The sequence below is a fragment of the Culex quinquefasciatus genome, chromosome 1, assembly GCF_015732765.1.
Source record: "Culex quinquefasciatus strain JHB chromosome 1, VPISU_Cqui_1.0_pri_paternal, whole genome shotgun sequence".
Classification (NCBI taxonomy): Eukaryota; Metazoa; Arthropoda; class Insecta; order Diptera; family Culicidae; genus Culex; species Culex quinquefasciatus.
The window spans coordinates 46,640,294-46,666,416 of record NC_051861.1 but is presented as its reverse complement, the minus strand read 5'-3'; the positions used below and the strand labels follow the sequence as shown (position 1 = coordinate 46,666,416).

Sequence of the window (26,123 nt, the reverse complement as noted above, 5' to 3'; positions counted from 1 at the left end):
AACTGAACAAATGTGTGTAAGTGTGATCAAATGGTGCTCAAAATTATTGCCAAGTATTCTCGATGGTTGATGGTCCGACTTGAATCAAACAAGTTGCATTTGATCCGGTTTGGTGCCTCATACTGCGATATTAAATTGTTTGAATGTCCGATAAGTAGTTCAAAAGTTGTGTATGAAAAAGTTTCAGAGATTGCAATGTTGTTGCCGGATCTCAGATATTGCAATAAAAATATGGTCTGGAATCATTATTTTACTTCTTTGATTTGTTTATCAAAATTGCTTTCTAATGAGTCTTTGAAGATCCGGCAACCCCGTCTCACGTTATGACCACTTGAGTGATATTTATGTACTTTTAAAAAAACCTGAATTATAATTATGAAATCTTTGTCCGGATCCATCATCCGATCTATCGTTGGATAGGTTATCGAAAGCCCTTCCCAACTTGTCTTGAAGCTCGAAGATCTGACAACCCTGATTTATTTGTTGATGCCGAATCTTAGTTAGACTGCGTTGGCTCCAAACCGTAAACCATGAGCACTTGGAATCCAAACGAATATGTTTGGAAATATTATGTGTCATCCATCCATGGTAGCAGTAAGAAAGGCACCAACCACAGTGGTGAATTAGGTTTTTCATATAAACCTCGATTTAATTCGCTGAAGATTTTTACGAAATGATGAATTGAAATAGGATATATTTATGGTTTGATTTTTAGTAGCATGAAAATGCTAAACATTTTCAAATTTGTTTTTAGAAAGAAGTTGAGTGAGTGAGTTTTTTTCCTCCCCTGTTAATTCAGAATTGTATTGCTGTTTCAACATTATTGCTCAAACTCAATCCATTTCAACAAATCATCTTTGCGGTTAACTTTACGCAGTTGGCCTGGCCGTTTAGAAAAGATTGTTTATTGTTTTAGATCCGGAATTAAAAAAGTACACAAATATCACTGAAGTGGACATTACATGAGGCAGGGTTGCCAGATCATAAATGTTTTGGAAAATTGGAAAAGTCAATTACCTAACCAACGATGGGTCGGATGATAGATCCGGATATAGTTTACATACATTTAAGTGAGGTCCGGCTTCAAACAACTACATAAATATCACTTAAGTGTGCATAACTCGAGACAGGGTTGCCAGGTCATCAATGTTTTGGACTCATTGAAAATGTCTTCTGATTACCTAACCAACGATGGGTCGGATGATAGATACATTTAAGTGAGAACCGGATATTTGTGAAAACACATTTTTATACATAACTTTAGAACTACTTATCGAAACTTCAAACAATTCAATTGCGACGCATGGGACCCTAAACCGATTCTAATGCACCCAGTTTTACCTAAACCGGTTAAGCCAGTGCTGAGAAAACTGAGTAAGAATTTTGGTCACACACATACACACAGACATTTGTTCAGTTTTCGATTCTGAGTCGATAGGTATACATGAAGGTGGGTCTACGACGTTTCTGAAAGAAGTTCATTTTCCGAGCAGGATTATACGTAAATATTTGAAAATCTGTAGCTTTTGAATGAATTTTCTGATTTATTTGATCTCTTCGGCAAAGTTGTAGGTATTTATGGGGACTATTCAGACAACCTACATGGAAAAAACCTTTTCGATTTTTTAATTAACATTTTTAATTTTTTTGACTTTATTTTTTATGTAAATTTTAATTTGCAATCGAAAAGTATTTAGAGCAATTCCATGTCAAATAGGGAATCGGTTGTACCCGACCCTCTCCGATTTCAATGAAACTTTGTAGACATTTTATCCTAGGCATATATAAGCCATTTTTGTGTATATGGAGCCAAGTTACAGCGGTTTTAAAAATAAAAATGTTGAAAAACTAGGTTTTTTGATGGTTTTTGGCAATTTCTATATGACAGACTTGATTTTTCAGTCTCGAAAATATTTTTACCGGAAAGCTCGTGCAATTTCCCATATGTTTGTCTTTGACCACAATTCAATTGGATGGGATTAAAGATATAAGCTAGTAACGTTGCTCATAACTGAAAAAATAATATTTTTTCAGTGTAGTATAGTAACCTGGATAGTAAATTAGCTTATATCTGTAAGCCCATACATCCAATTGAAATGTGGTCAAAGACAAACTTATGAGAAATTGGACGAGCTTTCCGGTAAAAATATTTTCAAGACTAAAAAATCAAGTCTGTCGTACAGAAATTGGCAAAAACCATCAAAAACCCTATTTTTTCAACATTTTTATTTTTTAAACCGCTGTAACTTCAGAAGGATTGGACAAAGGACATTGGTCAATATGGAGACTTTTATGTAAAATTGTCTGGAGAATCGATTCCCGTACTCGGATTTTGAAAATGTTGACGTTTAGAGCACTTTAAAAAAACAGTTTCAGAAAATGATTTTTGTATTTTTTTATGGGAGTTGCTCCATCCTGCATTTTTCGTGCGTCATTTTGTAACATCTAAGGCTATTTTCACAAAAATTTTGAACGAAAAAAAATCGTGGGCTCACCTTCAAATTTGACTTTTAAACTTTAAAATCAAAAAATCTCATAAAAGTGGAGTGTGTTTTTCTTTCAGTGTATTTTTTCGGAAAGCCCGTCAAATTTCCTACAAGTTTGTCTTTGACCACTTTTTGATACGATGCAACGGCTTCGAGCTATAGCAATATCTAAATTACGAAATACAAAAATATTTAAAACTCTTACGCCCTTCTCAAATGTCATTTTCGTGTGGAACTGGCTCCATATACATAAAAATGGCTTATATAAGCGTAGGATAACATGTCTACAAAGTTTCATTGAAATCGGAGAGGGTCGAGAAAAAAGTACCTGAAAAATTGCTGTTTTGGGCTGGAATTGCTCTTTAGCATTTTTTTCTAATAACATGCCTCGTTTTCAAGATAAAGCCACCGAAACTTTGATTTCAGTGAAATATTGGCAGTTTTTCAGTTTTTAAAAATAGTGGCAGTAAGTGACCACTTCTGATTTTTTAAGCGTTCAGAAAGAGTCTTGCTTCGAAAATTTAAAAAAAAATACTGTTTTCGAAAAGATCTGTAATTTTTTTCAATGCTTGAAAGTTAAAGTAAATTAAAATTTTAAAAATTAAAAATCAATTGTGTTTCATATGTTTATAGGACCTTTTTAAAAAACAACTCTAGATTTTAAAAATTTTGGAATCACTACATGAAAAGTTATAGCTCTGATACTAAAATATTCAAAGAATCAAATGTATGTACACAAAAGATGTTTGAAACTGGTTAAGAGGCAGTATTTGTAAATATTGCTCGGTTTGTTCTAGAGGTCGTATCGAGGTGCTCCGATTTGGATAAAACTTTCAGCGTTTGTTTGTCTATACATGAGATGAACTCATGCCAAATATGAGCCCTCTACGACAAAGGGAAGTGGGGTAAAACGGGCTTTGAAGTTTGAGGTCGAAAAACCATATTTTTTTAAAAAATTGCTCGCATTTCCGTAAAACTTCATCAATTCCAACTCTCTTAGATGCATTCGAATGGTCTTTTGAAGCACTTTAAAATGTGACATAGACATGGAGGATTGGTTTGACTTTTTCTCTTAGCTTTTGTTAATTACTGTCAAAAATTGATTTTTTAAAAACCTTAATATCTTTTTGCAACAGCCTCCAACACCCTTACTCCCATGGGTGCCCTGTAGGCCGCCATAACGACACATTTTGATCTCAATTTTGTCATATTCGGAATCCTCGGAAAGTTTCACGTAAGTTAGAAGTATTGGAATTGTAAATTTGATTGGAAAAATGCCATTTAAAATTAATTAAAATATTTTTTAACATTTTGTTGGATTAGGGATAAAGCAGATATTCGCCTACTTAATACGGCATTTGACGTATTGATCATAGGGTAAATAAGATCTATTTCATTTTTCAAAAATGTTTTATTTAATTATTTTTGAAATCAAATTTACAACTCCAATACTTCTAACTTACGTGAAATTTTCCGAGGATTCCGAATATGACAAAATTGAGACCAAAAAGTGCCGTCTTCTTGGCCTACAGGGCAAAAACTAACGTTGTGAAATGTTTGTTATAGAAAAATCGACAAACTATGAGAAAAACTGCGATTGGCCAAAAAGTTATATCCGTAGGCTTATAGTCCATGAAATTACCTATCTTTTGACCTATGGGAGTATGAGTGTTGGAGGCTGTTGCATAAAGATATTAAGGTTTTAAAAAAATCAATTTTTGACAGTAATTAACAAAAGCTAAGAGAAAAAGTCAAACCAATCCTGCATGTCTATGGCACATTTTAAAGTGCTTCAAAAGACCATTCGAATGCATCTAAGAGAGTTGGAATTGATGAAGTTTTACGGAAATGCGAGCAATTTAAAAAAAAAATGGTTTTTCGACCTCAAACTTCAAAGCCCGTTTTACCATACTTCCCTTTGTCGTAGAGGGCTCATATTTGGCATGAGTTCATCTCATATATAGACAAACAAACGCTGAAAGTTTCATCCAAATCGGAGCACCTCGATACGACCTGTTACACATTGGTGAAAAACTCGCTCTTAAATTAAACAGCGATGAGTAGATAACGTATTGCTTCAACGACACGACATTTAAATAACTTGCCTTACCTCTCTGGATACTGCCCTGCTTTAATCTGGTTTCTAATCAAATTATAATCAGTATCATGTTATAATGCTTACTTCTACGAAATTGGTTTGAAGTAATGGGCAACCGATAACACTTCGTACCTCGGGATATCTTTCCAAGAAGAAATACCCATAATCTTTCATTCGTCTTATGTAGCAAAACAAAAAAATAAATCTGAGATCAAAAATTGTACAAGCTGATTTACGGACAAGTCAAAGTCGGTCAACGATCAGTTCAGGTGCATTTATCTCAACTGACAAAATCACTCCCCGAGTGCGATTTTGCACAGTGCCAAAGTGCGCTATTTTTGGAGACCTCCGCCGTCGTCGCCACCACCCGTCCTGTCGTTAAATTTGATCGACGCGCAACAGTGTTGCGAATTTCTAATTTTAACCGAATCTTGCAGCACGAGAAGTGATCTCGCCACTAGTTAGGGTAAGGTTCTGTCGCTGGCTGGGTTGCAAGATGGTCCTATTTGCTTGTGGGATTTGAAATGATCTAGAAAATTATTTTTTCATTTGTGGAAAATCAAGCAAATTTATTGGATATTGAATAGGATTATACTTCAAATTAATATTTTAGGTTTCTTCATGGGACACCGTTGCGATTACGAGTCAGACATCGTTCTAAAAATAATACAAGCAATGCGCCTTCCTTGCCAAAGCACGGAAGTGGCGCGTGTAGGATGGCGAATCGAGTTAGATTTAAACTCATTACAAGGTGGGATTGAAATACCTCAAGATAAAAAATATGCTTAGTCGCAAGGAGATGAAATGATTTAGAAATTTCAAATGTGTTGACAAAGCTGTGCAATTGTCTAGTCAATCCCACCAGTTTAAGGTTCCCATCATGATTGCAACTGTAGACTTCACGCATCATTAAGGAGACGCATGGATAACAAAGTGCAGTTGTGGGAACCGAGTCGCAGACATTGAAGACGTCAACCTCCATCGAGTCACCAATCCGTCCTCGCTCCAGTGTTGCCAGTCCGACCTAGGATGTAGACAAAATGCAATCTTGCCGCGAATCGCACTGCTTCGGCGATGTACAAACAAACCACGCTTTTCGCGGAAACGAGCCCGCGATTCCTAACCCCAACGCTACACGGCTCAAACGTGACTTTGTCGATGATTTAAATGGTTCGCGACGACATTCACCAAACTCGTCGCGCCGCACGCCACCGTCCCGAACTTCTGCACGCTTCTGCCGGATTGCGCTTTTCCTGTCCTGTTCGGAAGGCTCAAGAATCGCGCAAAAATTCACTTACATCGTCGCCATCCCCGGTATTCGTGTAATTGGGGTCATTATTCATCGCAGAATCCCCTTTTATTGTAAAGACCTTTTTTTTCGCTAGTTTTTTCACCTCGCTTCGGATGATCGGAGCTGATTGTGGAGCGCATGGTGACCGATTTTGAGCTTTACACGCTAAGCATATTCGTCTGAGTATAGCATAGAACAAACACAGGGCATCTATCCCTAGAATGATGAACAAAGTACCACATTTTGATCGCCTTGGTGGCTCCTTGCTGAACCGAGGAAGAATGAAACCAGTTTTTGTCGATGCTTTTTTCAGGTCTCGTATTAGGAAGACATATCGGCAGCCGTTTGGTGATCATCCGATAAGAGAGACGGGGTCTGACACCAGACCCGAGCCGGGTCTTGGAAAGCCAGGAATAGGAGACAAAATCAAAACATAACGGATCGCTGCTTCTGCCATTGTTGCGCGGAGATATCAGATGGCGTTGCGTTGGCGGAGTTTTGCTTCCGAGTTTTTTTTGTAGTCGTGAAAAATCTTTGACGAATGGAGAGGATTTGCATTTAAAATAAAGTAGGAGATTTCGAGAATTCCGACATGAAGACATGACAAAACTGGATGTCATGGGAAACATGGGTAATGTTGTGCCTTAAATAACTCTTGAGCAAACTCGATAAGAATTGACTTGGTGTCTAGATATATTTGGCATTTCGATATGCCTTGGCGTAATGACAAGACTTGGCGTCATGAAAAGACTTGGCGTATTGATAAGACTTTGCCTCAGAGCAAGACTTGGCGTTAGAGCTAGACTAAGCGTGATGACAAGACTTGGCGTCATGACAAGACTTGGCGTCATGACAAGACTTGACCTAATGACAAAACTTGGCGAAATGACAAGACTTGGCGTCATGACAAGAATTGACGTCATGACAAGACTCGGAGTAATGACAAGACTTGGAGTAATGACAAGACTTGGCGTAATGACAAAACTTGGCGTAATGACAAGACTTGGCGTCATGACAAGACTTGGCGTCATGACAAGACTTGGCGTCATGACAAGACTTGACGTCATGCCAAGACTTGGCGTCATGCCAAGACTTGGCGTCATGCCAAGACTTGGCGTCATGACAAGACTTGACGTCATGACAAGACTTGGCGTCATGACAAGACTTGGCATCATGACAAGACTTGGCGTCATAACAAAACTTGGCGTCATGACAAGACTTGGTGTCATGACAAGACTTGGCGTCATGACAAGACTTGGCGTCATGACAAGACTTGGCGTCATGACAAGACTTGGCGTAATGACAAGACTTGGCGCCAGAACAAATGGCCGTCATGACAAGACTTGGCGTTAGACAATAATTGGCTTCATGACAAGACTTGGCGCCATGTTTGATTCGCTCAAGTCACCAAGTCGTCAAGTATTCCCAAGAAGTTTGCTCTGCCGCTTCTGAGCCAAGTAGCTCAGCGTCACCAAGTTGTTCCCTATCACCGAGTAGCTCAAAGTCACCGCATAATGTAGTGCGTGTAACAGAATTGCTTTCTGTTGATCTTAGGGTTAATCGTTTGAAGAACACTTGCAATTAAACAAGTATAGAACAAGCCTGGTATTAAAGACTTATCAGCAACCAGGGTCGATCCGGTTACCGTCAATTTCCCCCCTCGTGAATTACGCGTCACGGCAAGATGCACCGGAGAGCTTATCACTGTTTGTTCTGCACTCCAATCCGTCGTCGTTGCTAACCTGTCAATCGCCCGAGGTAGCTGTTTGCACTTCATTTAAGCTCCGTGTTCACATTATTTCCATCATCTCTCGCACTGTGCGCGTGAACACGCTGCCATTCGCCTCGTGTTCGGCGGTGGAGTTGGCTGCTCCGAACGACCCACATCAGCGGCTGACCTTGGCCAGAGCAGAATTCCCTCCTTTTCCCGGTTGGTATCCACCTGGGAGATAGCGGCTGAGGTCTCGCTGCTTGGCTCGAGTGCGCGCTGGTTCTACCTTAAATTATCCATGACCGGCAACACCGGCTTCGCAGATTTGATTGACTCGAGCTGTAATTAACCGTTGCGACCGTTTAAGTCAACCATGAAGCCATGCAGCAGAGGAGAGACCCTCGCGTAGCCTTCAGACAATGTTATGTTGTGCCGTGGCGGGGAGACCCGCGTCCTGACCCGTTCAGTTTTGTTTGATTTTCGCTAATCCAACAAGCGAACATGTATCCCGGACCGCGCTGTGCAACTCCGCGCGTTCTGCCCACCGATGAAGAAGGTCGACAAGGAGACTACCTGCGGCAGCAGACCCGGTAGCCATCGAAGACCCACGACGACGCGAGAGGTAAGACCTGCCAGGCTTCAACTGTATACGGAATTACAGGGTGTTCAATTAGCGGTAAATCCTGTAATTGCTATTATGCACGGCAAAAATTTGCATTGATTTTATCTTAATTGTCTGTTTGGTGGGCAGTACGGAACGCCGTTCAGGGCCACGGCCATTCTTCGTGCCATTGAGAGGATTATTTTAAATGGGGCGGCTGCTGGAGAAAAGTCGATTGCATGTTCATGATTTGAGCTGATGAATTTATTGTTTCCAACAGCGAGAAGTTCTGGGCAAAGTTTCTCGTCGCGAATAATTGTTGTTGACCATTGAGAGTTCTTTTTAATGAAATTTTTGCTCGCAAACTCTAGTTTTTTGCTCCAACCAACCACAAAACTTCAATACCACGGCTCATTTCGCACATTTGCATCAAGCCGGGCATTCCAGGATCCGCCGTGCAGCACACGCAAACCAACCTCGTCGAGCCCGGCTCGGGTGCCCTAAAGGTACCCACTCCGAGAAGTAGTTACCGACTGTGACTTTGTGTTGCAGCTGCCGGGCTCTCTTGTCTCTTCAACTTTACGTTTTTGTTTTCTGTTTGTCGAACTGGGTTTAGTATAATTATATTACAGTTAAACCTCGCATATGCACCTCATATGGGGGTTTCTTATGCGAAGCACGCATATGCGAGGTACAGGGCTTATGGGATTTTGGCTATATGGGAGACATGGGCTATATTTTTATAAAAAATCAACTAAACTATACAAATTTATAGTGTTTTGGAATCGTTATGAAGTCAGCTTTACAGCTACACTAAATTTACATGGTTTACGATGTTCTAGGTCATCCGAAACTTCGTCAAGTTAAGGCCTATGTGTTCAACGCCGTACAAGTATGAGGTAGGCGATTTGACTGTGGTTTTTGACCACAGGTCATATCCGGATAACCTCAGGGAGGTTCAGGGACTAGTCTACCGATATGTGGTGATGTTCTGGGTCTTCTGTAGAGTCCCTGAAGGTACGTCCGATGGGTCTACCGCCGTAACACGGCAGAGGTCGGTGTTTTTTGACCTCAGATCATATCCGGATAGCCTCAGGGAGGTTCAGGGACTAGTCTACCGGTATGTGGTGATGTTCTGGGTCTTCTGTGGAGTCCCGGGAGCTACGTCCGATGGGTCTACTGACGTAACACGGCAGTGGTCGGTGGTTTTTGACCTCAGATCATATCCGGATAGCCTCAGGGAGGTTCAGGGACTAGTCTACCGATATGTGGTGATGTTCTGGGTCTTCTGTAGAGTCCCGGGAGCTACGTCCGATGGGTCTACTGACGTAACACGGCAGTGGTCGGTGGTTTTTGACCTCAGATCATATCCGGATAGCCTCAGGGAGGTTCAGGGACTAGTCTACCCATATGTGGTGATGTTCTGGGTCTCCTGTAGAGTCCCAGGAGTTACGGCCGATGGGTCTACCACCGTAACAAGATACAGGTCAGAAGTTTTTGACCTCAGATCATATTCGGATAGCCTCAGGGTGGTTCAGGGACTAGTCTACCGATGTGTGGTCATTTTTTGGGTCTTCTGTAGAGTCCCAAGAGTAACGGCCGATGGGTCTACCACCGCAACAAGATAGAGGTCGGAGGTTTTCGACCTCAGTTCATATCCGGATAGCCTCAAGGAGGTTCAGGGACTAGTCTACCGATTTCTGGTAATGTTCTGGGTCTTCTGTAAAGTCCCGGGAGCTACGGTCAATGGGTCTACCGCCGTAAAAAGGCAGAGGTCGGTGGATTTTGACCTCAGATCATATCCGGATAGCCTCAGGCAGGTTCGGGGACTAGTCTACCGATGTGTGGTGATGTTCTGGGTCTTCTGTAGAGTCCCAGGAGTTACGGTCAATGGGTCTACCACCGAAATAAGGCAGAGGTCACTAGATTTTGATCTTAGATCATATCCAGATAACCTCAGGGTGGTTCAGAGACTGGTCTACCGACTTCTGGTAATGTGCTGGGTATTCTGTAAAGTCCCGGGAGCTACGGTCAATGGGTCTACCGCCGTAACAAGGCAGAGGTCGGTGGATTTTGACCTCAGATCATATCCGGATAGCCTCAGGAAGGTTCAGGGACTAGTGTACCGATGTGTTGTGATGTTCTGGGTCTTCTGTAGAGTCCCGGGATTACGGTCAATGGGTCTACCACCGAAATAAGGCAGAGGTCACTGGATTTTGATCTTAGATCATATCCGGATAGCCTCAGGACGGTTCAGGGACTAGTCTACCGATGTGTTATGATCTTTTGGGTCTTCTGTAGAGTCCCGGAAGTAACGGCCCTGAGGCTATTCGGATATGATCTGAGATCATAAACCACCGACCTATATCTTGTTACGGCGGTAGACCCATCGGCCGTAACTCCCAAGATCTTACAAAAGACCTATCACATCGGTAGACTAGCCCTATAACCTCCCTGAGGCTATCCGGATATGATCTGAGGTCAAAAACCTCCGACCTCTATCTTGTTACGGTGATAGACCCAACGGCCGTAGCTCCCGAAATCTTACAAAACACCCAGAACATCACCATATATCGGTAGACTAGTTACGGCTGTAAACCCATTGACCGTTACCTCCGGGACTCTACAGAAGACCCAGAACATCACCACATATCGGTAGACTAGTCCCTGAACCTCCCTGAGGCTATCTGGATATTATCTAAGGTCAAAAACCATCGACCTCTGCTTTGTTACGGCGGTAGACCCATCGGTCGTAACTCCCGGGACTCTATAGAAGACCCAGAACATCTCTACATATCGGTAGACTAGTCCCTGAACCTCCCTGAGGCTATCTGGATATGATCTGAGGTCAAAAAACACCGACCTCTGCCGTGTTACGGCGGTAGACCCATCGGACGTACCTCCCGGGACTCTACAGAAGACCCAGAACATCACCACATACCGGTAGACTAGTCCTTGAACCTCCATGAGGCTATCCGGATATGATCTGAGGTCTAAAACTACCGACCTCTGCCGTGTTACGGCGGTAGACCCATCGGACGTACCTCCCGGGACTCTACAGAAGACCCAGAACATCACCACATATCGGTAGACTAGTCCCTGAACCTCCCTGAGGCTATCCGGATATGATCTGTGGTCAAAAACCACAGTCAAATCGCCTAACTTATACTTGTACGGCGTTGAACACATAGGCCTTAACTTGACGAAGTTTCGGATGATCTAGAACATCGTAAACCATGTAAAATTGGTGTAGCTGTATAGCTGACTTCATAACGATTCCAAAACACAATAAATTTGTATAGTTTAGTTGATTTTTTATAAAAATATAGCCCATGTCTCCCATATAGCCAAAATCCCATAAGCCCTGTGCCTCGCATATGCAACTCTTGCGACAAAACCGAATCAGGTGGAATGACTCGTATATGCAAAGTTGCATATACGAGGCGCTCTTATACGAGGTTTAACTGTATATTTAATTATTTCTCTCTCGTGTGCATTTTAAACGGATAGCAAAAGGCTTCTCCGAGGAAAGGCAGAGTAGAATCTTTGACAGCGAAGTGCAAAGTTTTACAAGCGCGAGGATCATACAGTTGAGAATTTATGAGTGGTTTGTCACCTGGCCGGCAGGTCAGAGGAGGGAGAGACTCACTGTGGGCAAAATATTTGCATATCTTGGCACGATACATTTTTCTTTGGAAGAACTTCTCGCAGTACACATAATGATCCTGGAAGTCATTTCCATCAAAATTCCTATATTTCGGATTTTAGTTGAGCTCACTTTCCATGTGTCAATTCGGATGCTAAAGTGAGTCATCTACAACAGTAACATAAGTAAATTTCGGTACGAGCAACAATTTGTTTCAAGCTACCAGCGCCATGCCGATAAATCACTCGGACCAACTCTGCGCCTCGAGTCTCCTTAAGTGTTGACCTCTCCTTCTCCCTGTTGTGAAGTACGAAGTCGCACGGCACAAATTAATCTGATTATTTCATGCTCTCACAACGACGCCGCACCGTCCAAAGAGATCGTCGGAAATGCGTTCACAGCGCGCGGTCACCCTCCTCTTTCTGGGTGCGCAACGGACCGTGGAACGCACACCTCCTTGGGGGAACGGGAACGCGCCCTGTGATCTTCCGCTAAGCGTGAGGCCATTGTCACCTCTTATGTCATGCCCTTGACGGGTGTCTTCGTCACAAGAGACGTTGCCGCGCTCCCCCTTTCGGGATTTTGGAGGACTGGGCGGTTGAAGAAAACCGCAAATGCCAAGCATCTTGTGACAAATAATTAAGACACGTTCAGGCCACGCTGAGTGAATTCTTGTAGGCAAAAACTGGTTGAGTAATTTTTTTCCGTGTTCTTCCTTCGATAAAGTGCTAAATGTTGACCAAATTAATTCTTAAGTTTCGAAGATTGATTCCTCCCTTAATTCTACCGATTCTCAAAGACGAGCAACAAATGTGTACTGCAACCCTAAATTACACCACCCAGATCGACACAAAACAGGTTCTCGCTACAATCCTCTACCCTAATGTTGAACTCGTCATGAACTCTTTTTCACTTCCTGGTTTTCGAAGCGCCACTAACATCCTAGCGTTTCTTTGTGTGTAAAATTCCGTTTTGAAGAATGCTCTTTCCAGAAACGAGTTTGTTTCTTTTTGTCACTTTTGTGGTGTGCCAAATTAACACATACTGCGCCTTAATCGAGCCGATTTTGTGTTTTGTTAACCCACTTTTTTGCTCTTTTTGAAATTTGTCAGGCAACATAATAGGGCGCAATTTGCATACAATAATCAATTTGGTACAAATTGAATTCCCGAGAATTTGCTTTTGATGGATGGGAAAATATAGGGACTGTAAGTAATACTGATGCATGCGGAAAGGTTATAATTTCACTGGACACAAGAATTCCTTGATTCGACCTCATAGACCTATATCCTTTCAGTTTCAACTATTTCAAGATTCAAAACTAAGCAATTCTTCACGATTTCATCCGATCTCAGGAAATTTCATATTTTGTGTTTGGCTCAAGATTTGCGGGAGGGTAACCAGAGTAGTTACTTTACTTCGTCCTTACAAGTCTGCATATAATGTTGACATTTCTCCATTCAAGACTTGCAAGTAAATATTTTGAGATAAACGGATTTTTTTTTATATTTTAATGCAGCGGTTCTCAAGATTTTATTGATGCTCCTTACAATTTGAAAAAAAAAATCGTTGAACTGGTGAGGCTAGCTTCAAGAGTTGTTATTTTCGAATCAGTTTTTTTTAATGGAACTTATAAAAAGTTGCTTTCAAATCTGTTGTTAAGAATATTGAGCTGACAATAAATTTTAGGTTAAAAGCAACGATAGAAGAACATCAGTGGAACATCTTTATTGCAATTCCGTTGTGAAACTGTCAACTTTTCCTGTCTTTCTGGAGAATCGAATGGGCCTAATTTTCCCTACCTAAAATAACTGAAAGGAAATTTAATACCTTTCAATACCAGTGCTGAAATGTTGAACTTTTCTAGACAAATATCGAAATACACTCAAACCCCGATGGTTTTACACCAACTATTGCAAACGAACGGGGTTACTTTTTAGTTTGACACCCCTTTTACACGGAATGTAAAAAGTGACAGTTCGTCACTTTTTAGTTTGACATTGACCAACTAACGTGGTACCAGTGTTGTAAATGAGTGATAGAAAAGCTATCATTAGATTATCTCTGCACCAAAAATATCCGAGAGTATAGCTGCCGTCACTATAGCTTGTGAGATCTCTTCTTGTGTCTTGTGATTCCCAGCGATGGCATTCTCTCTCTATCACTCCTCCCCTTTTCCACGACTATGCGCTCTCTCCGCTGAGTCTCTCAATCTCTCAGAAAACTGCAATGAGAGAACGCGAGATGGCAATTAGGAGCCGACCACGCATGACGTCCCGTTAAACTGCGTTTGCGAAATTAGTTTTGTGGCGGCTTTTGTGGTTAAACGCTGTTGCGGTAGGATGATCGTGGAAGCAGGAATGAGAAAGAAAAGGAAAATGTCAATCGCGAGTGTGTAAACACGAAAACGTGTTCGGCTATTTTCGGCGCTGAGAGATTCAATAAGGAGAGAAGAGCAGTTGTATTTGAGGCATGAATATTCAGACGGGATAATTGTAGTTGCTGAGAGCTGATATTTTGATATTTTAACAACCCTGCGCGGTACAAACTAAAAAAGTGTCAAACGAAAAAGTGACCAACCACCAGGGGTTGAGTGTAGTAGTTTATGCAACAAGTTGCAAAAAGAAGATTTTTGCAGCATGAGTTGTAAATTTATCTAACGAGGTTTACCGAGTTTGGATAAATACGATGAGTGCTGAGAAAAAAAAAGTTTTGCAACGAGTTGCTTACAATATTTTTTTGCAATTCCGAAAAACGCTGCTTGAGTGAAGTTTTATGTCAAACATTCATGTGTTTAGTAAATTCACCGTTCAAAACAAACTAAAAATATTGAAAAATGTTGTATTGTTGTCCACCAAATTGATCAGAAAATTCGCTCAAAATTTACAGATTTTTAAATATTTGCATACCATTTTGTATGGACAGCTGCCAAAATTGGGTGAACCAATGACACAAAAAAGCTTCTTTGCTCATAGGAAAGGCCCTCACAAAGTTGGAGCCAAATAAAAAAATACAAATAAAACCCATTTTCGATTTTGGTGCTCTAAGGTTTTTTTCCTATTATTTGTGTGAATTTTCATAGCATAGCACTTTGCGAATTTCACATTTCACAATTAAGCAACTTTTCCATAAAAAATTCAACGATCAATATTCTTCATTAATATATTCTTCGATTTTATTTTGGAAGAGCTCTTCTCTCGGCTTTTTTTGAGGGTGCATTGTTGTTTACGAAACATTCAAAATAAGAATGGCGATTTTTTTTCAAAATTGGTTTGGCTTTTTCACAAAGATTTTGTTTGGGATATTTTTCAAAGTCCACCATTACAGGGTTTGAGAACCGTTACACAGTGGGCGAAATGGAACCCAAAATCGGACTTAATTGAACGCGGCTGGTTCCCTGGTATGAATAATACTGTTTCTTATGTAAAACAATCCGGAGAATCGATTGGTGATGGTTTCATCCACCGCAGGAAACGGCAAAGGGTCCATTTTGCCCCGATTCCCCATTTTTTCACATTTTTTCTTGAAAATCGGTCTGTATTTAGAGCGGAGGCTGTATGCGGCCTTCCAAAATGCACTTAACTTATGTGAAAATGTCCCATGAATCCAGTAAAAATAACCACTTGCACCGCAAAAATCATCTAAGGTCCATTTAACCCCGATTCCACTGTAAAAGCATTTTTGGCCGTTTTCAAATGTTAGGTCAGATTTTAAAAATCTGAAAATATTTTTATCGTAAAGATCAGACAATTTTACATAAGAATGACGATATGCACTTGAAAGTTTGACACATTTATGTTGATATGGAAATTAAACTAAATAAAAAGATTGAAGAATCACTTTTGGGCCAATTTTCCCAAACGCAGAATAAACTGCCTGTTACCTGCTGGATCAGACGGACCCTGAAACGCCCCTGCCGGTTGGTCTTAGAGCCACGACCGACAGGGGTGGGCCTCGGCCTCTTTTTACGCGCTGGCGGGCAAAGGGACAAGAACAAGAGCCTTAATCTCAAGGGGGCTCGCCATCAATACACTAAACGCCTAAACACAAAAGCATTTCATTTTGTATCGTTTATTGCACTTACGGTTCTTTATGTGTGTGTGGGGAGGAATCTGGCTGGCCGGCTGGTGCTGACGACGCTGCTGCTGCTGCGGGTGGGGTCGACGGGGCCGGTTACGGGCCGGTTACGGCCTAGTGCACGCGCTGGGTGTTCATGCGGGGGTGGATGCGCGTGGTTTCTCTCGTGCCGGGCGATGTCGCAAATCATGCAGCGACGGGTACGCCGGCCTCTGGCTCGTCTTCGGCCGCGAACGCTCGCGGGATGCTTGTGGCAGGCTTTGGGCAGGAGTGCTCGAACTTGGGCGCGTCGCAGGAGGTAATATCCTCAGCGCGACGACGGCGCGGCAGGAGGTTAGGTCCTCAGCGCACCGAATGGCTTGGGGGCGCCGAAGCGACCTCGTCAGTGGGCACCGCTCGGCGGTGCAGCACTTGATCGACGGACAATAGCTTCAAAACAGGGCGTTCAAGCTACAACCACTGGGTCCTGTCGTGGGTGGTTGATCGGGCCGAGATTAGCAATGGGGAATGAGGGACTACTGGGGCAGCACGTGGGTGGTTCGCCAGTTCGGCAATTACCTGATTTTCTCGTTCAACGCGCAGTTCTCTTACTTTTCCGTATCGTTTTGCTGGCCAATCACTGGTAAAACTTTGGACAAACTGAAATAGACGGTCAGTTGTCTCGCTCAGGACTTGGTGCACTTCTGCGCTCGGTGATAGGCAAATCGGAAAAGACCTTTTAATTTCGCGATGGCCACCAGTAGCCCTCCTCGGCTCTCGATCCCACACTCGCTCTCTTTATTACCCCTTTTTCGTGCAGATCTCGCGAATAAGCAACCCTTGCAGCAAATCTCGTTACAGACTCTGCTTCGTGTGTTAACACTTAAATGGCTATGGTTTGCGATCTGTGATATTTAGTTTTAATCTTACTGTGCTCCAATTTATTTATTAGTTTGTGTTTAATTTAATTTAAGTTTTACATAAAGACGCTTGAAAAGACAAATACACAAACATCCTCATCCTTAATCCCTATGCATGCTACTGTAGTTACTCCCTAAGCTCCTATTTACCCTTAACGGGGCGGGGTAAAGGTAGAACGATTTAGTCACAACGGTAACATGCCTTTCACATACATTTTATTTTTATCAACATAATGTGTCAAACTATCAAGTGCAAATCGTCATGCTTATGTAAAATTGTCTGATCTTTACGATAAAAATATATTCAGATTTTTAAAATCTGACCTAACATTTGCTAACGGCCAAAAATGCTTTAATAGCGGAATTGGGGTTAAATGGACCCTAGATGATTTTTGCAGTGCAAGTGTATTATTTTTACTGGATTTCTGGGACATTTTCAAATAAGTTAAATGCATTTTGGAAGGCCGCCTAAAGCCTCCGCTTTAAATACAGACCAATTTTCAAGAAAAAATGTGAAAAATGGGGAATCGGGGCAAAATGGACCCTTTGCCGTTTCGTGCGGTGGATGAAATCATCACCAATCGATTCTCTGGATGTTTTTAAATAAGAAACACTATTATTCATACCAGGGAACCAGCCGCGTTCAATTAAGTTCGATTTTGGGTTCCATTTCGCCCACTGTGCGTTGTTTGAGTGGACCATGTTGTTGCACACACCAAAAAAAATATTTCCGAATGTTACATCATTTATGGTGTAACACTTTTGCACGTCATTAAACATTTAAATTTAAATGCAATTTAATGTAAATTTGCGACAAATTATACGTAAAAACATGATTTAACGTGTGATTCAACCGTTTAAGTCGAATCTCAAGTTAAATCAACTGAGTTTAACGGTGATTCAATGTTTCCGTTTAGAGTAAATTCACATTTTTATCTGTGCACGGCATTTTTATTGTACAAAATGAAATACATTCGAACAGTACCTTCTTCAACTTTTTCACAGGAGGTCACCGTTTAGGGGTAAAATTTTGTAAATAGATTTTTAATATAAACGAACCAGCGACCTCTGGATTGCGAATTCCGTGCTCGGTCCGATTGATCTTCGCGGGCAAGACCAAACCACTTGGTCTACTAAAATTTCTGAAAAAACATCGAAGGTCTAAAAATACGCATTTTGGGGAAGAAATTTGGAAAAAAGGAAAGTTTAAAAAAAATATTTCTTTATAATCATATAGGTTGTCAAACTAAAAATTTACAAGGGTGTTCCAAGCAATGTAAGGATGGATTCGTTGATTGAAAAAAAAAAAACAAAACAAAAGAATATGTGTTCACATTGCTACTCAAAAGTGGGAAAATTTCAATCTACAGGTTTTTTAGTATAAACGCGTGCGTATGCAAAAACATGTGAAGAATCTGTTTTTTTTTTTTTTTTTGACAACGTAATTGTTTGGAATAAGTTTAATGTGAATTCAATACGTTACAAATATTTTGCAAAGTTTATATCGCCACACTCTCTTCAAAATCTGCCCAAAAAATGAAAAGAACAAAACAAATCAAAAAGCTCCATAATTTCAATAGATCAAATCAACTAAAAACAACTTGAAATATGTTTTTCTGCATTGATTAAAATATATTTGGCATGGTTATTGGTTATGGTTATTCACAGTTCCTCCGCTATTAAAAAAATATTTCGCTGCATAAAATTCATTTTCAAATAATGAAATGTATAAACTTTTGCATGTTATTCAATTTTAAATAGATCATTTTTTGTATATTTCAAATTTTCAAATATTCTCAACCTTGTTTATTGATTTATCCATGAGAAATGTTTTCCTTCAGAATACATTTTTTTTACATAAACGAAAAATTTAAAGCAATTTAATTCTAAAATTAAGTAGAAACTTGTATTAATTTTTAATTTTCAGTTCATTTGATTTAAAAATTTCACATTCAAAGTTTCCTATTTGTTTTGATCATTACTGAAAGCATGCAAAAAGCCTACCAAAAAAGCTTTTTGAAGGTAGTTTCCATTTATTTCCGCAAGAAGTCAATTAAACGATATCGGAGCCAGAACGGATTTTGGCCTCGACCAAAATTATTTTCTGTGTAACATTTAAAGCACTTACACTGCCCCTGATCGCATAAATGTCCCATATGCATTTTCATCGATTTTGAGTTATTGATGCAGTTTGGTTCAAAATCGCGAGCTCTTTCAGAAAAGCATATAGCATCCAGTACTTTGTTCTAGAAATCAAGAGGAAATCCAGTATTTTCACGAAAACTTAACACGTAGCCTTATGTGTGGGACAAACTTGTTTTGCGTTTTTCTCAGCTTGCTGTTTTTGCATATGGGACATTTATGCGAACATGTTCAGTACATATCTACATAAAATTTAGTAGTAGGCCGAATGAAACAAAAGAAATTGACCAAAATGCGTTCAGGACGTTCCTAGAAAATCGAGCGATCTAAAAAATGAGAAAATCTCAAATCCGTAAAAAGTAATGGAGTTTATAGAATTGAAAAATACATTTTAAATTAAATTATTTGGCAGAGAAAAGTTAATCATATATTCCAAATAAATTAACCATTTAAATTGTCTGTTTCACCGACAGCAAATAAAAAATCAAGCTATCAGCTTGGTAATATTTATCTTACTCTTCACTGCTTCACTTCATATGCAAATCTTATGCGATATCAAGCGATCCGGTTGCACCGCGCACCGCAAATGAAAACCAGTTCTCTACCGTACGCACGCATTTTACCGGCTGCGCAAACTTCCTCATCCACGCACAGCGATAATTAAATTCACTTATCTTCTTACCCTCCGCCTAAGAAACGCGTACGCACGCACATCTCAATCCCAATCATCATCGTCTTGGGAGCCAAAGTGAAGATTACCATAAATATGCGAATTGGTCCCGACTGATTATAGATTCCGGGCGGTGGCATTAGTGCGTCCCATAAATTGGATGCTAATGTGGTGAAATTATGATTTTTCTCCTATTTTTAAGATATTGTCTAGTTTGAACGAAACGCACGCCTCGTCAGACGGATTCCAAGATTTTGAAGAATGAAAGAGGTTGCGAACTTACCTCCAAGATGTTGCGCCTCGCCGGGATGTACCGGACCCGTCGGTGATCTTCGATGTAGTGGTAGTGCCATGGACGAGGTGCCCGGTGTGGAGTTCATCGATCCGGTCGACGAATCGCAGTCGATCAACGAGCGTTGCTGCTGAGAATTATGCATCAAATTATGTTTCATCTCTTTCAGTTCGGATAGCTTGGGTATGTGAATGTTATGTACCGGTTCGGGGGCCACTTCGCCATCGTTGAGGGCTCGTTGCTCGTCCTGAGTTTGGGCCCGCCGCAGGGCCGTCTGCAGGGCCATGACCCGCTGCCGTTCGGCCGTCAGGCAGCATTTCTCGCAGTTGCAGCTGCGATACTTGCAGTAACGCTTGTGTCCCTTCAGGCCAATCTTGAGCCCGTGGTTTCGGCAGCGGGCACAGTTTGGGGGCGTCCGCGGGTTCAGCGAGTTACTGCTGGATGCACCGCTGGCCCCGTCCGGCCGGCCTTCGTATCCCGATTCTGACATCGTCTCCATCCAGGTATCTTGCGAAACCATGCGGCAAACTTGCCCAAGCTACCCAAAACAGTTACGCGCTCTACGCTCTCTAAAGAATCCTCCTACCAGACAAAACAGATCAATTCCACGAATGTTGACCGGGTCACAATCGTCTGTGTGGGGCGCGTCAGTGCTTCGCTATCTCCGGTGAGGTCGGATTATCGAGTACACCGCCCTGCTAACTAGTGCGGCAGTTCGGTCGATATCGGATGGTCAGACGAGACAATACACAAAATACACAGCACAGAGACGACGTGCTCAGAAAACATCGCAACGCACCACTTTCCTTACAACCGCGATGAAAACAACCCGGACGTGGACAACAGGCGGGATATGGCACGGATTGAAGCTAATATTAACATATTTTGAGATATTTGTAAATCGTTTAACACACTTTTACAAGAATGAGAGATTCGTAAAATTCAACCCGGCGTAGCGTAAGCAAGGATCTGAAACGGGAAAAAGATGTCGTTTTACGATTAGTTGGAGCTGGTAATGAGTCGTAGAAATATATAAAATCGGAAAAAAGATGCCCTGACCCCTCTTCGTTTTGTGTGAAACTTTGTCCTAAGACGTAACTTTTGTCCCTGATCACGAATTTTTTGATATCTCGTGACGTGACGGAGGGACGCACAGTGGTTCAAAAGGCTGTTTTGACGAACTTAATTGATTAGAGCTAAAAGTAAGCATTTTCGTGCTTTGACATGTTCTACAACTTTGTTTAGCGTTTCCGTGGCCTACTTTTAGTGAAATTTGGTTTTCAAAAAACTCATCTTGGCAGGCTATGGGATTTTTAACTTTTTACAGTTAAGAGATAGAGCTTTGGTGTCTTCGGCAAAGTTGTAGGGCAAATTTGATTTTAATATCAAAACAAACAACTTTGTCGAAGACACCAAATTGATAGGAGCTATATGTGATGAGTTAAAGCAAGAATTTGTGACAGTTTAGCTAGTTTTCCCATACAAAAGGCTTCAAATATGACTAAGGCTACTCTTGCTGAGCAAAAATCCGTACACTTTGCCGATATGACACCATGGTGTAACAAAAACTGTCAATGAATTATTTAGATAAATTAAATTTAATAATTTTGAGAATGAAAACATAAAATTGTGTCATTTTCACAGCTAACAAATTTCACAAAATGCTATCAGAGTGCTTATGACTTGCACTTTTAAAAGTATTCATAAAATAAACCGTGATTTGAATCAAATCATTATGTTCTTCAATTTTTTTGTTAAACGTTTAAAATTTTACGAAATGTCAAGTTTGCTTTTACGAATCATATTGTTCTTAGTGTTTTCACGAACACTTTTCCAAAGTTTTTTTTATTGAAAAGATCCTAAGACATGTGAAACACAACAGCTTATAGGACTTTAAAAAACCTCTAGAATTTTTTAAATCAAACTCATAGAAAAATTAAAATTTCTAGATAACAAAAGCTTCGACCAAATCAAAAAAAGCAATTCAATGATTAAAAAGTTGTTAAAATTCCGTACAAATCCATATTATACGTAAAATTCCCTACAAAAATTTCGGCCTGTTAAAAATCCACGAAGAGGTTCGAAAATCCGTATGGTAAGCAAAAAATCCGTACAGTTGGTTGCCTTAAGTATGACTAAGGCTGCCAACTGTACGGAAATTTTTCAGAAATTTGTGTGAAGTGAAAATGGAAATTTGTGAGAAAAAAAAACAAACTCATGAACTACAACATCATTTCATTTATTTAATACAAAAACGTACCAATGAGTTATAGGAGTCCCAGGTAAAACCTACTAAGAGTTGAACTTATAATGAAAAAAAAAAATAAATTAAAAAAATATCAATATTCACGAAATTTTCAGATTGTCAATAAAACTAGAGCAACTCTCTACGAAATCGGCCGATTTCGACCATTTTTATTTTTTTGTATTTTTTGATTTGACTCAAACTTTGTGGGGGCCTTCCCTATGACCAAATAAGCTATTTTGTGTCATTGGTTCACCCATACAAGTCTCCATACAATTTTGGCTGCTGTCCATACAAAAATGGTATGTAAATATTCAAACAGCTGTAACTTTTGAGTGAATTTTCTGATCAATTTGGTGTCTTCGGCAAAGTTGTAGGTATTGTTGAGGACAATTGAGAAAAAAAAGGTACACGGAAAAAAAAATTTGCAGATTTTTTTATCAACTTTTTTTTCACTAAAACTCAATTTCCCAAAATACGTATTTTTTGATTTTCGAGATTTTTTGATATGTTTCAGGGGACTAAAATCCGCAACTTTTGAGCTATCGAGAAACATGGTCAAAAAATCTGCCGCCAAGTTATGAATTTTTGAAAAATAGTTATTTTTGGAAAAAAATCCAAATTTCATGCAAAAACAAATTTGAAGTTATTTTTTAATGCAAAATTGAATTTGCAATCGAAAACTACTCTACAATTTTTTTGATAAAGGGCTTCGTTTTCAAGATATAGCCACCGAAAGTTTGATTTTAGCAAAATATGTGCAGTTTTTCGATTTTTAAAAATAGTGACCATGAGCGACCATTTCTAAAAATATTTTTTGAAAAGTTCAAAAATTTGCTATAAAATTGTCTAAGAGACATTGAAGATTGGACCTCAGGTTGCTGAGATACAGCCGCTTTAAGAAACGAAACATTGAAGTTTTCTAAGTCTCACCAAAACAACCCACCATTTTCTAATGTCGATATCTCAGCAACTAATGGTCCGATTTTCAATGTTAAAATATGAAACAGTCGTGAAATTTTCCGATCTTTTCGAAAAAAATATTTTGAAAAAAAATAAATCAAGACTGACATTTTAAATGGGCGTAATATTCATTGTTTGGCCCTTTTAAATTGTTAGTCTTGATTTATTTATTTTCAAAATATTTTTTTCGAAAAGATCGGAAAATTTTACGAATGTTTCATGTATTTACATTGAAAATCGGACCATTAGTTGCTGAGATATCGACATTAGAAAATGGTGGGTTGTTTTGGTGAGACTTAGAAAACTTCAATTTTCGTGTTTCTTTTTCTTAAAGCGGCTGTATCTCAGCAACCCGAGGTCCAATCTTCAATGTCTCTTAGACAATTTTATAGCAAATTTTCTGAACTTTTCTAAAAAAATATTTTTAGAAATGGTCGCTCATGGTCACTATTTTTAAAAATCGAAAAACTGCACATATTTTGCTAAAATCAAACTTTCGGTGGCTATATCTTGAAAACGAAGCCCTTTATCAAAAAAAATGTAGAGTAGTTTTCGATTGCAAATTCAATTTCGCATTAAAAAATAACTTCAAATTTGTTTTGGCATGAAATTTGGATTTTTTTCCAAAAATCACTATTTTTCAAAAATTCATAACTTGGCGGCAGATTTTTTGACCATGTTTCTCGATACCTCAAAAGTTGCGGATTTTAGTTCCTTAAAACATATCGAAAAATCTCGAAAATCAAAAAATACGTATTTTGGGAATTGAGTTTTAGTGAAAAAAAAGTTGATAAAAAAAATTTGCAAATTTTTTTTCCGTGTACCTATTTTTTCTCAATTGTCCTCAACAATACCTACAACTTTGCCGAAGACACCAAATTGATCAGAAAATTCACTCAAAAGTTACAGCTGTTTGAATATTTACATACCATTTTTGTATGGACAGCAGCCAAAATTGTATGATGACTTGTATGGGTGAACCAATGACACAAAATAGCTTATTTGGTCACAGGGAAGGCCCGCACAAAGTTTGAGCCAAATCAAAAAATACAAATAAAATCCATTTCCGGTTTTGGTAGAGAATTGCTCACTAGTTCATTTGAATCAAAGTGATGTTATAAATTGACAGAAAATGTTGGATATGGGTCATTCCATCTGAAGCGGAACAGCATTTGAAAATTACCCTCTCCGATCCTGCTCAAATTTGGCAGGGCTGTTGATACTATCAAAACATGCAAGAATCCCGAATTTCATCCAAATCGGACCACCCCCTCCATTTTTGTACCTCCCCAAAAAATCGACTTTTTGACGATTTTTGACCAAACCTCCTAGTTCCAAACGACGATAACTCAGGAACCACAAATCTTAGAGGGTCGGTCTTAGACTCAATTTTGAAGGAAATTGGACGTAGAATCCATTTCCGTGATCAAAATTTAGATTAATTTATTTTTTCTACCTGTATTGCGCAATTGAAAACTTTAAACGGCCGTATCTCAAAACACCCCAACTTATTTTTTTTTATTTGACCTCACCATCGTGTTCCCCGGCCAATTTTACATAAGAATCACTTATCGACAGAAATGAATATGTTTTGTTCCAGAGATATCGAATTTTAAAGTTTTGTGTTTTCGAGATTACCTACATTAGCTTCATTCGCCGCATCTGCTAGAAGCACACAGGCGGGCTGATCAATAACTGCTACCTGGTCATTTATTGAAATAATATTTCATCATAAATAATCTTTATCAAATTGGGCAAAAATTAACTGTATAACACTGTAGGAAACTGGAGTTTAATCGCAAATGTTTATCTGTTAAAAACAATGAATGAAGTGAATTTCTGTGCTAACCCACAGGACAGAGCAATAACGACACACAGTAAAGGGCAGAATTGGATTCCGATGCAAAATGCAATTAATCTTGTTAGTAACACTGAACAATAAGTGCACGATACATTATTGAGTTAAAAATATGAATTAAATTTAATAAAATTTGTTGATTTGTTGTACTCTAGTGAAGGACGATCACAAGGAGTAGGAAAAGGATTCCTGTAAGGTATAAAACTGAAAAATGTAAGAAAATCACAAAGTTTGATCTGCTGCAAAGCGGCTAATTCCCCAAATTTTGTTGCGATGATTTCGACATCGTCCGAACAACAGTGTTTTTTTTTTCTTCTGTCATTCTTGGATTCTTGGAACACAATACGGCTGCTGTCCTCACGTATAAAGGATTTTTTTTTAAATAAAATGTACCTTGACCAAAGTCATCTTTTAATCAAATGGAGCTGGCTCACAATATAAAAATTGATTTAATATGATCAATCTTTTAACCCATAAATGAGATTTGCCAAATTATGGTAAAGTGTCAATAATAAACTATAATAATAATAAAGCAGGTTTTGGGGTTTTTGCTGAATGGTACTATTTTGCTACCGCCCATGATAAAGGCCCTAGTCATGGCCTCGGAGGTTCTCTAAAACGGTTAGCAACACGTAAATAAACGGTGCATTCAAAATAACCCAATAAATATTTTTTCACAAAAATAGATTGATCAAGGTAGGGAACAGCATCTAATTCCAGCGTTCTTCTAATGTTGCCATATCAGCGCTTTGGCATTCAATTACAGCTGATTAAAAGCGTTTTCAACTGAAATCGAGTGATAAATAGCTCAATAAGAAACAAGTGAACAAGCAAGTTTCTATCAAAAGTTTTGCAAAATTTGTTGTTTAAATAGTGAAAATCTCGGGTGAGTTTTCAAAAAGCCGTAAGAGCCACCGTGACCTCCGACACTAATATTTGTTTTTCTCCCAATTGTAACAAGATTTAATTTTTTTTTCAGTTTTGGGGCACTTGAGAGACGAGTTGATGAACAATCTTAAGCATTTTTGAAATTTGTTTTTTCGTAAGTAGGTCGGATACCGATGCAAAAAAGGCTTTGTTTACCATTGGCAATTACGGCTTTTTGACTTAACCTGCCAAACATACGAGAATTTCCCCTATTAGC

General features: G+C 39.6%; 1 protein-coding gene across 4 annotated transcripts in view; it reads right to left on the bottom strand.

The window, feature by feature from the left end:
* The window catches only part of LOC6035520 (doublesex- and mab-3-related transcription factor 1), a 253,077-nt gene that overhangs the window by 212,472 nt on the left and 14,482 nt on the right, over positions 1 to 26,123 (bottom strand). For 2 of the 4 annotated variants that reach the window (XM_038249267.1, XM_038249266.1), the window contains exon 2: positions 19,905 to 20,882. In XM_038249267.1, the coding sequence (XP_038105195.1) occupies positions 19,905 to 20,433 (529 nt within the window). In that variant the 5' untranslated portion in view covers positions 20,434 to 20,882. The remainder of the gene's footprint in view (positions 1 to 19,904; positions 20,883 to 26,123) is intronic. The other 2 variants (XM_038249268.1, XM_038249269.1) reach the window with 2 other exon arrangements.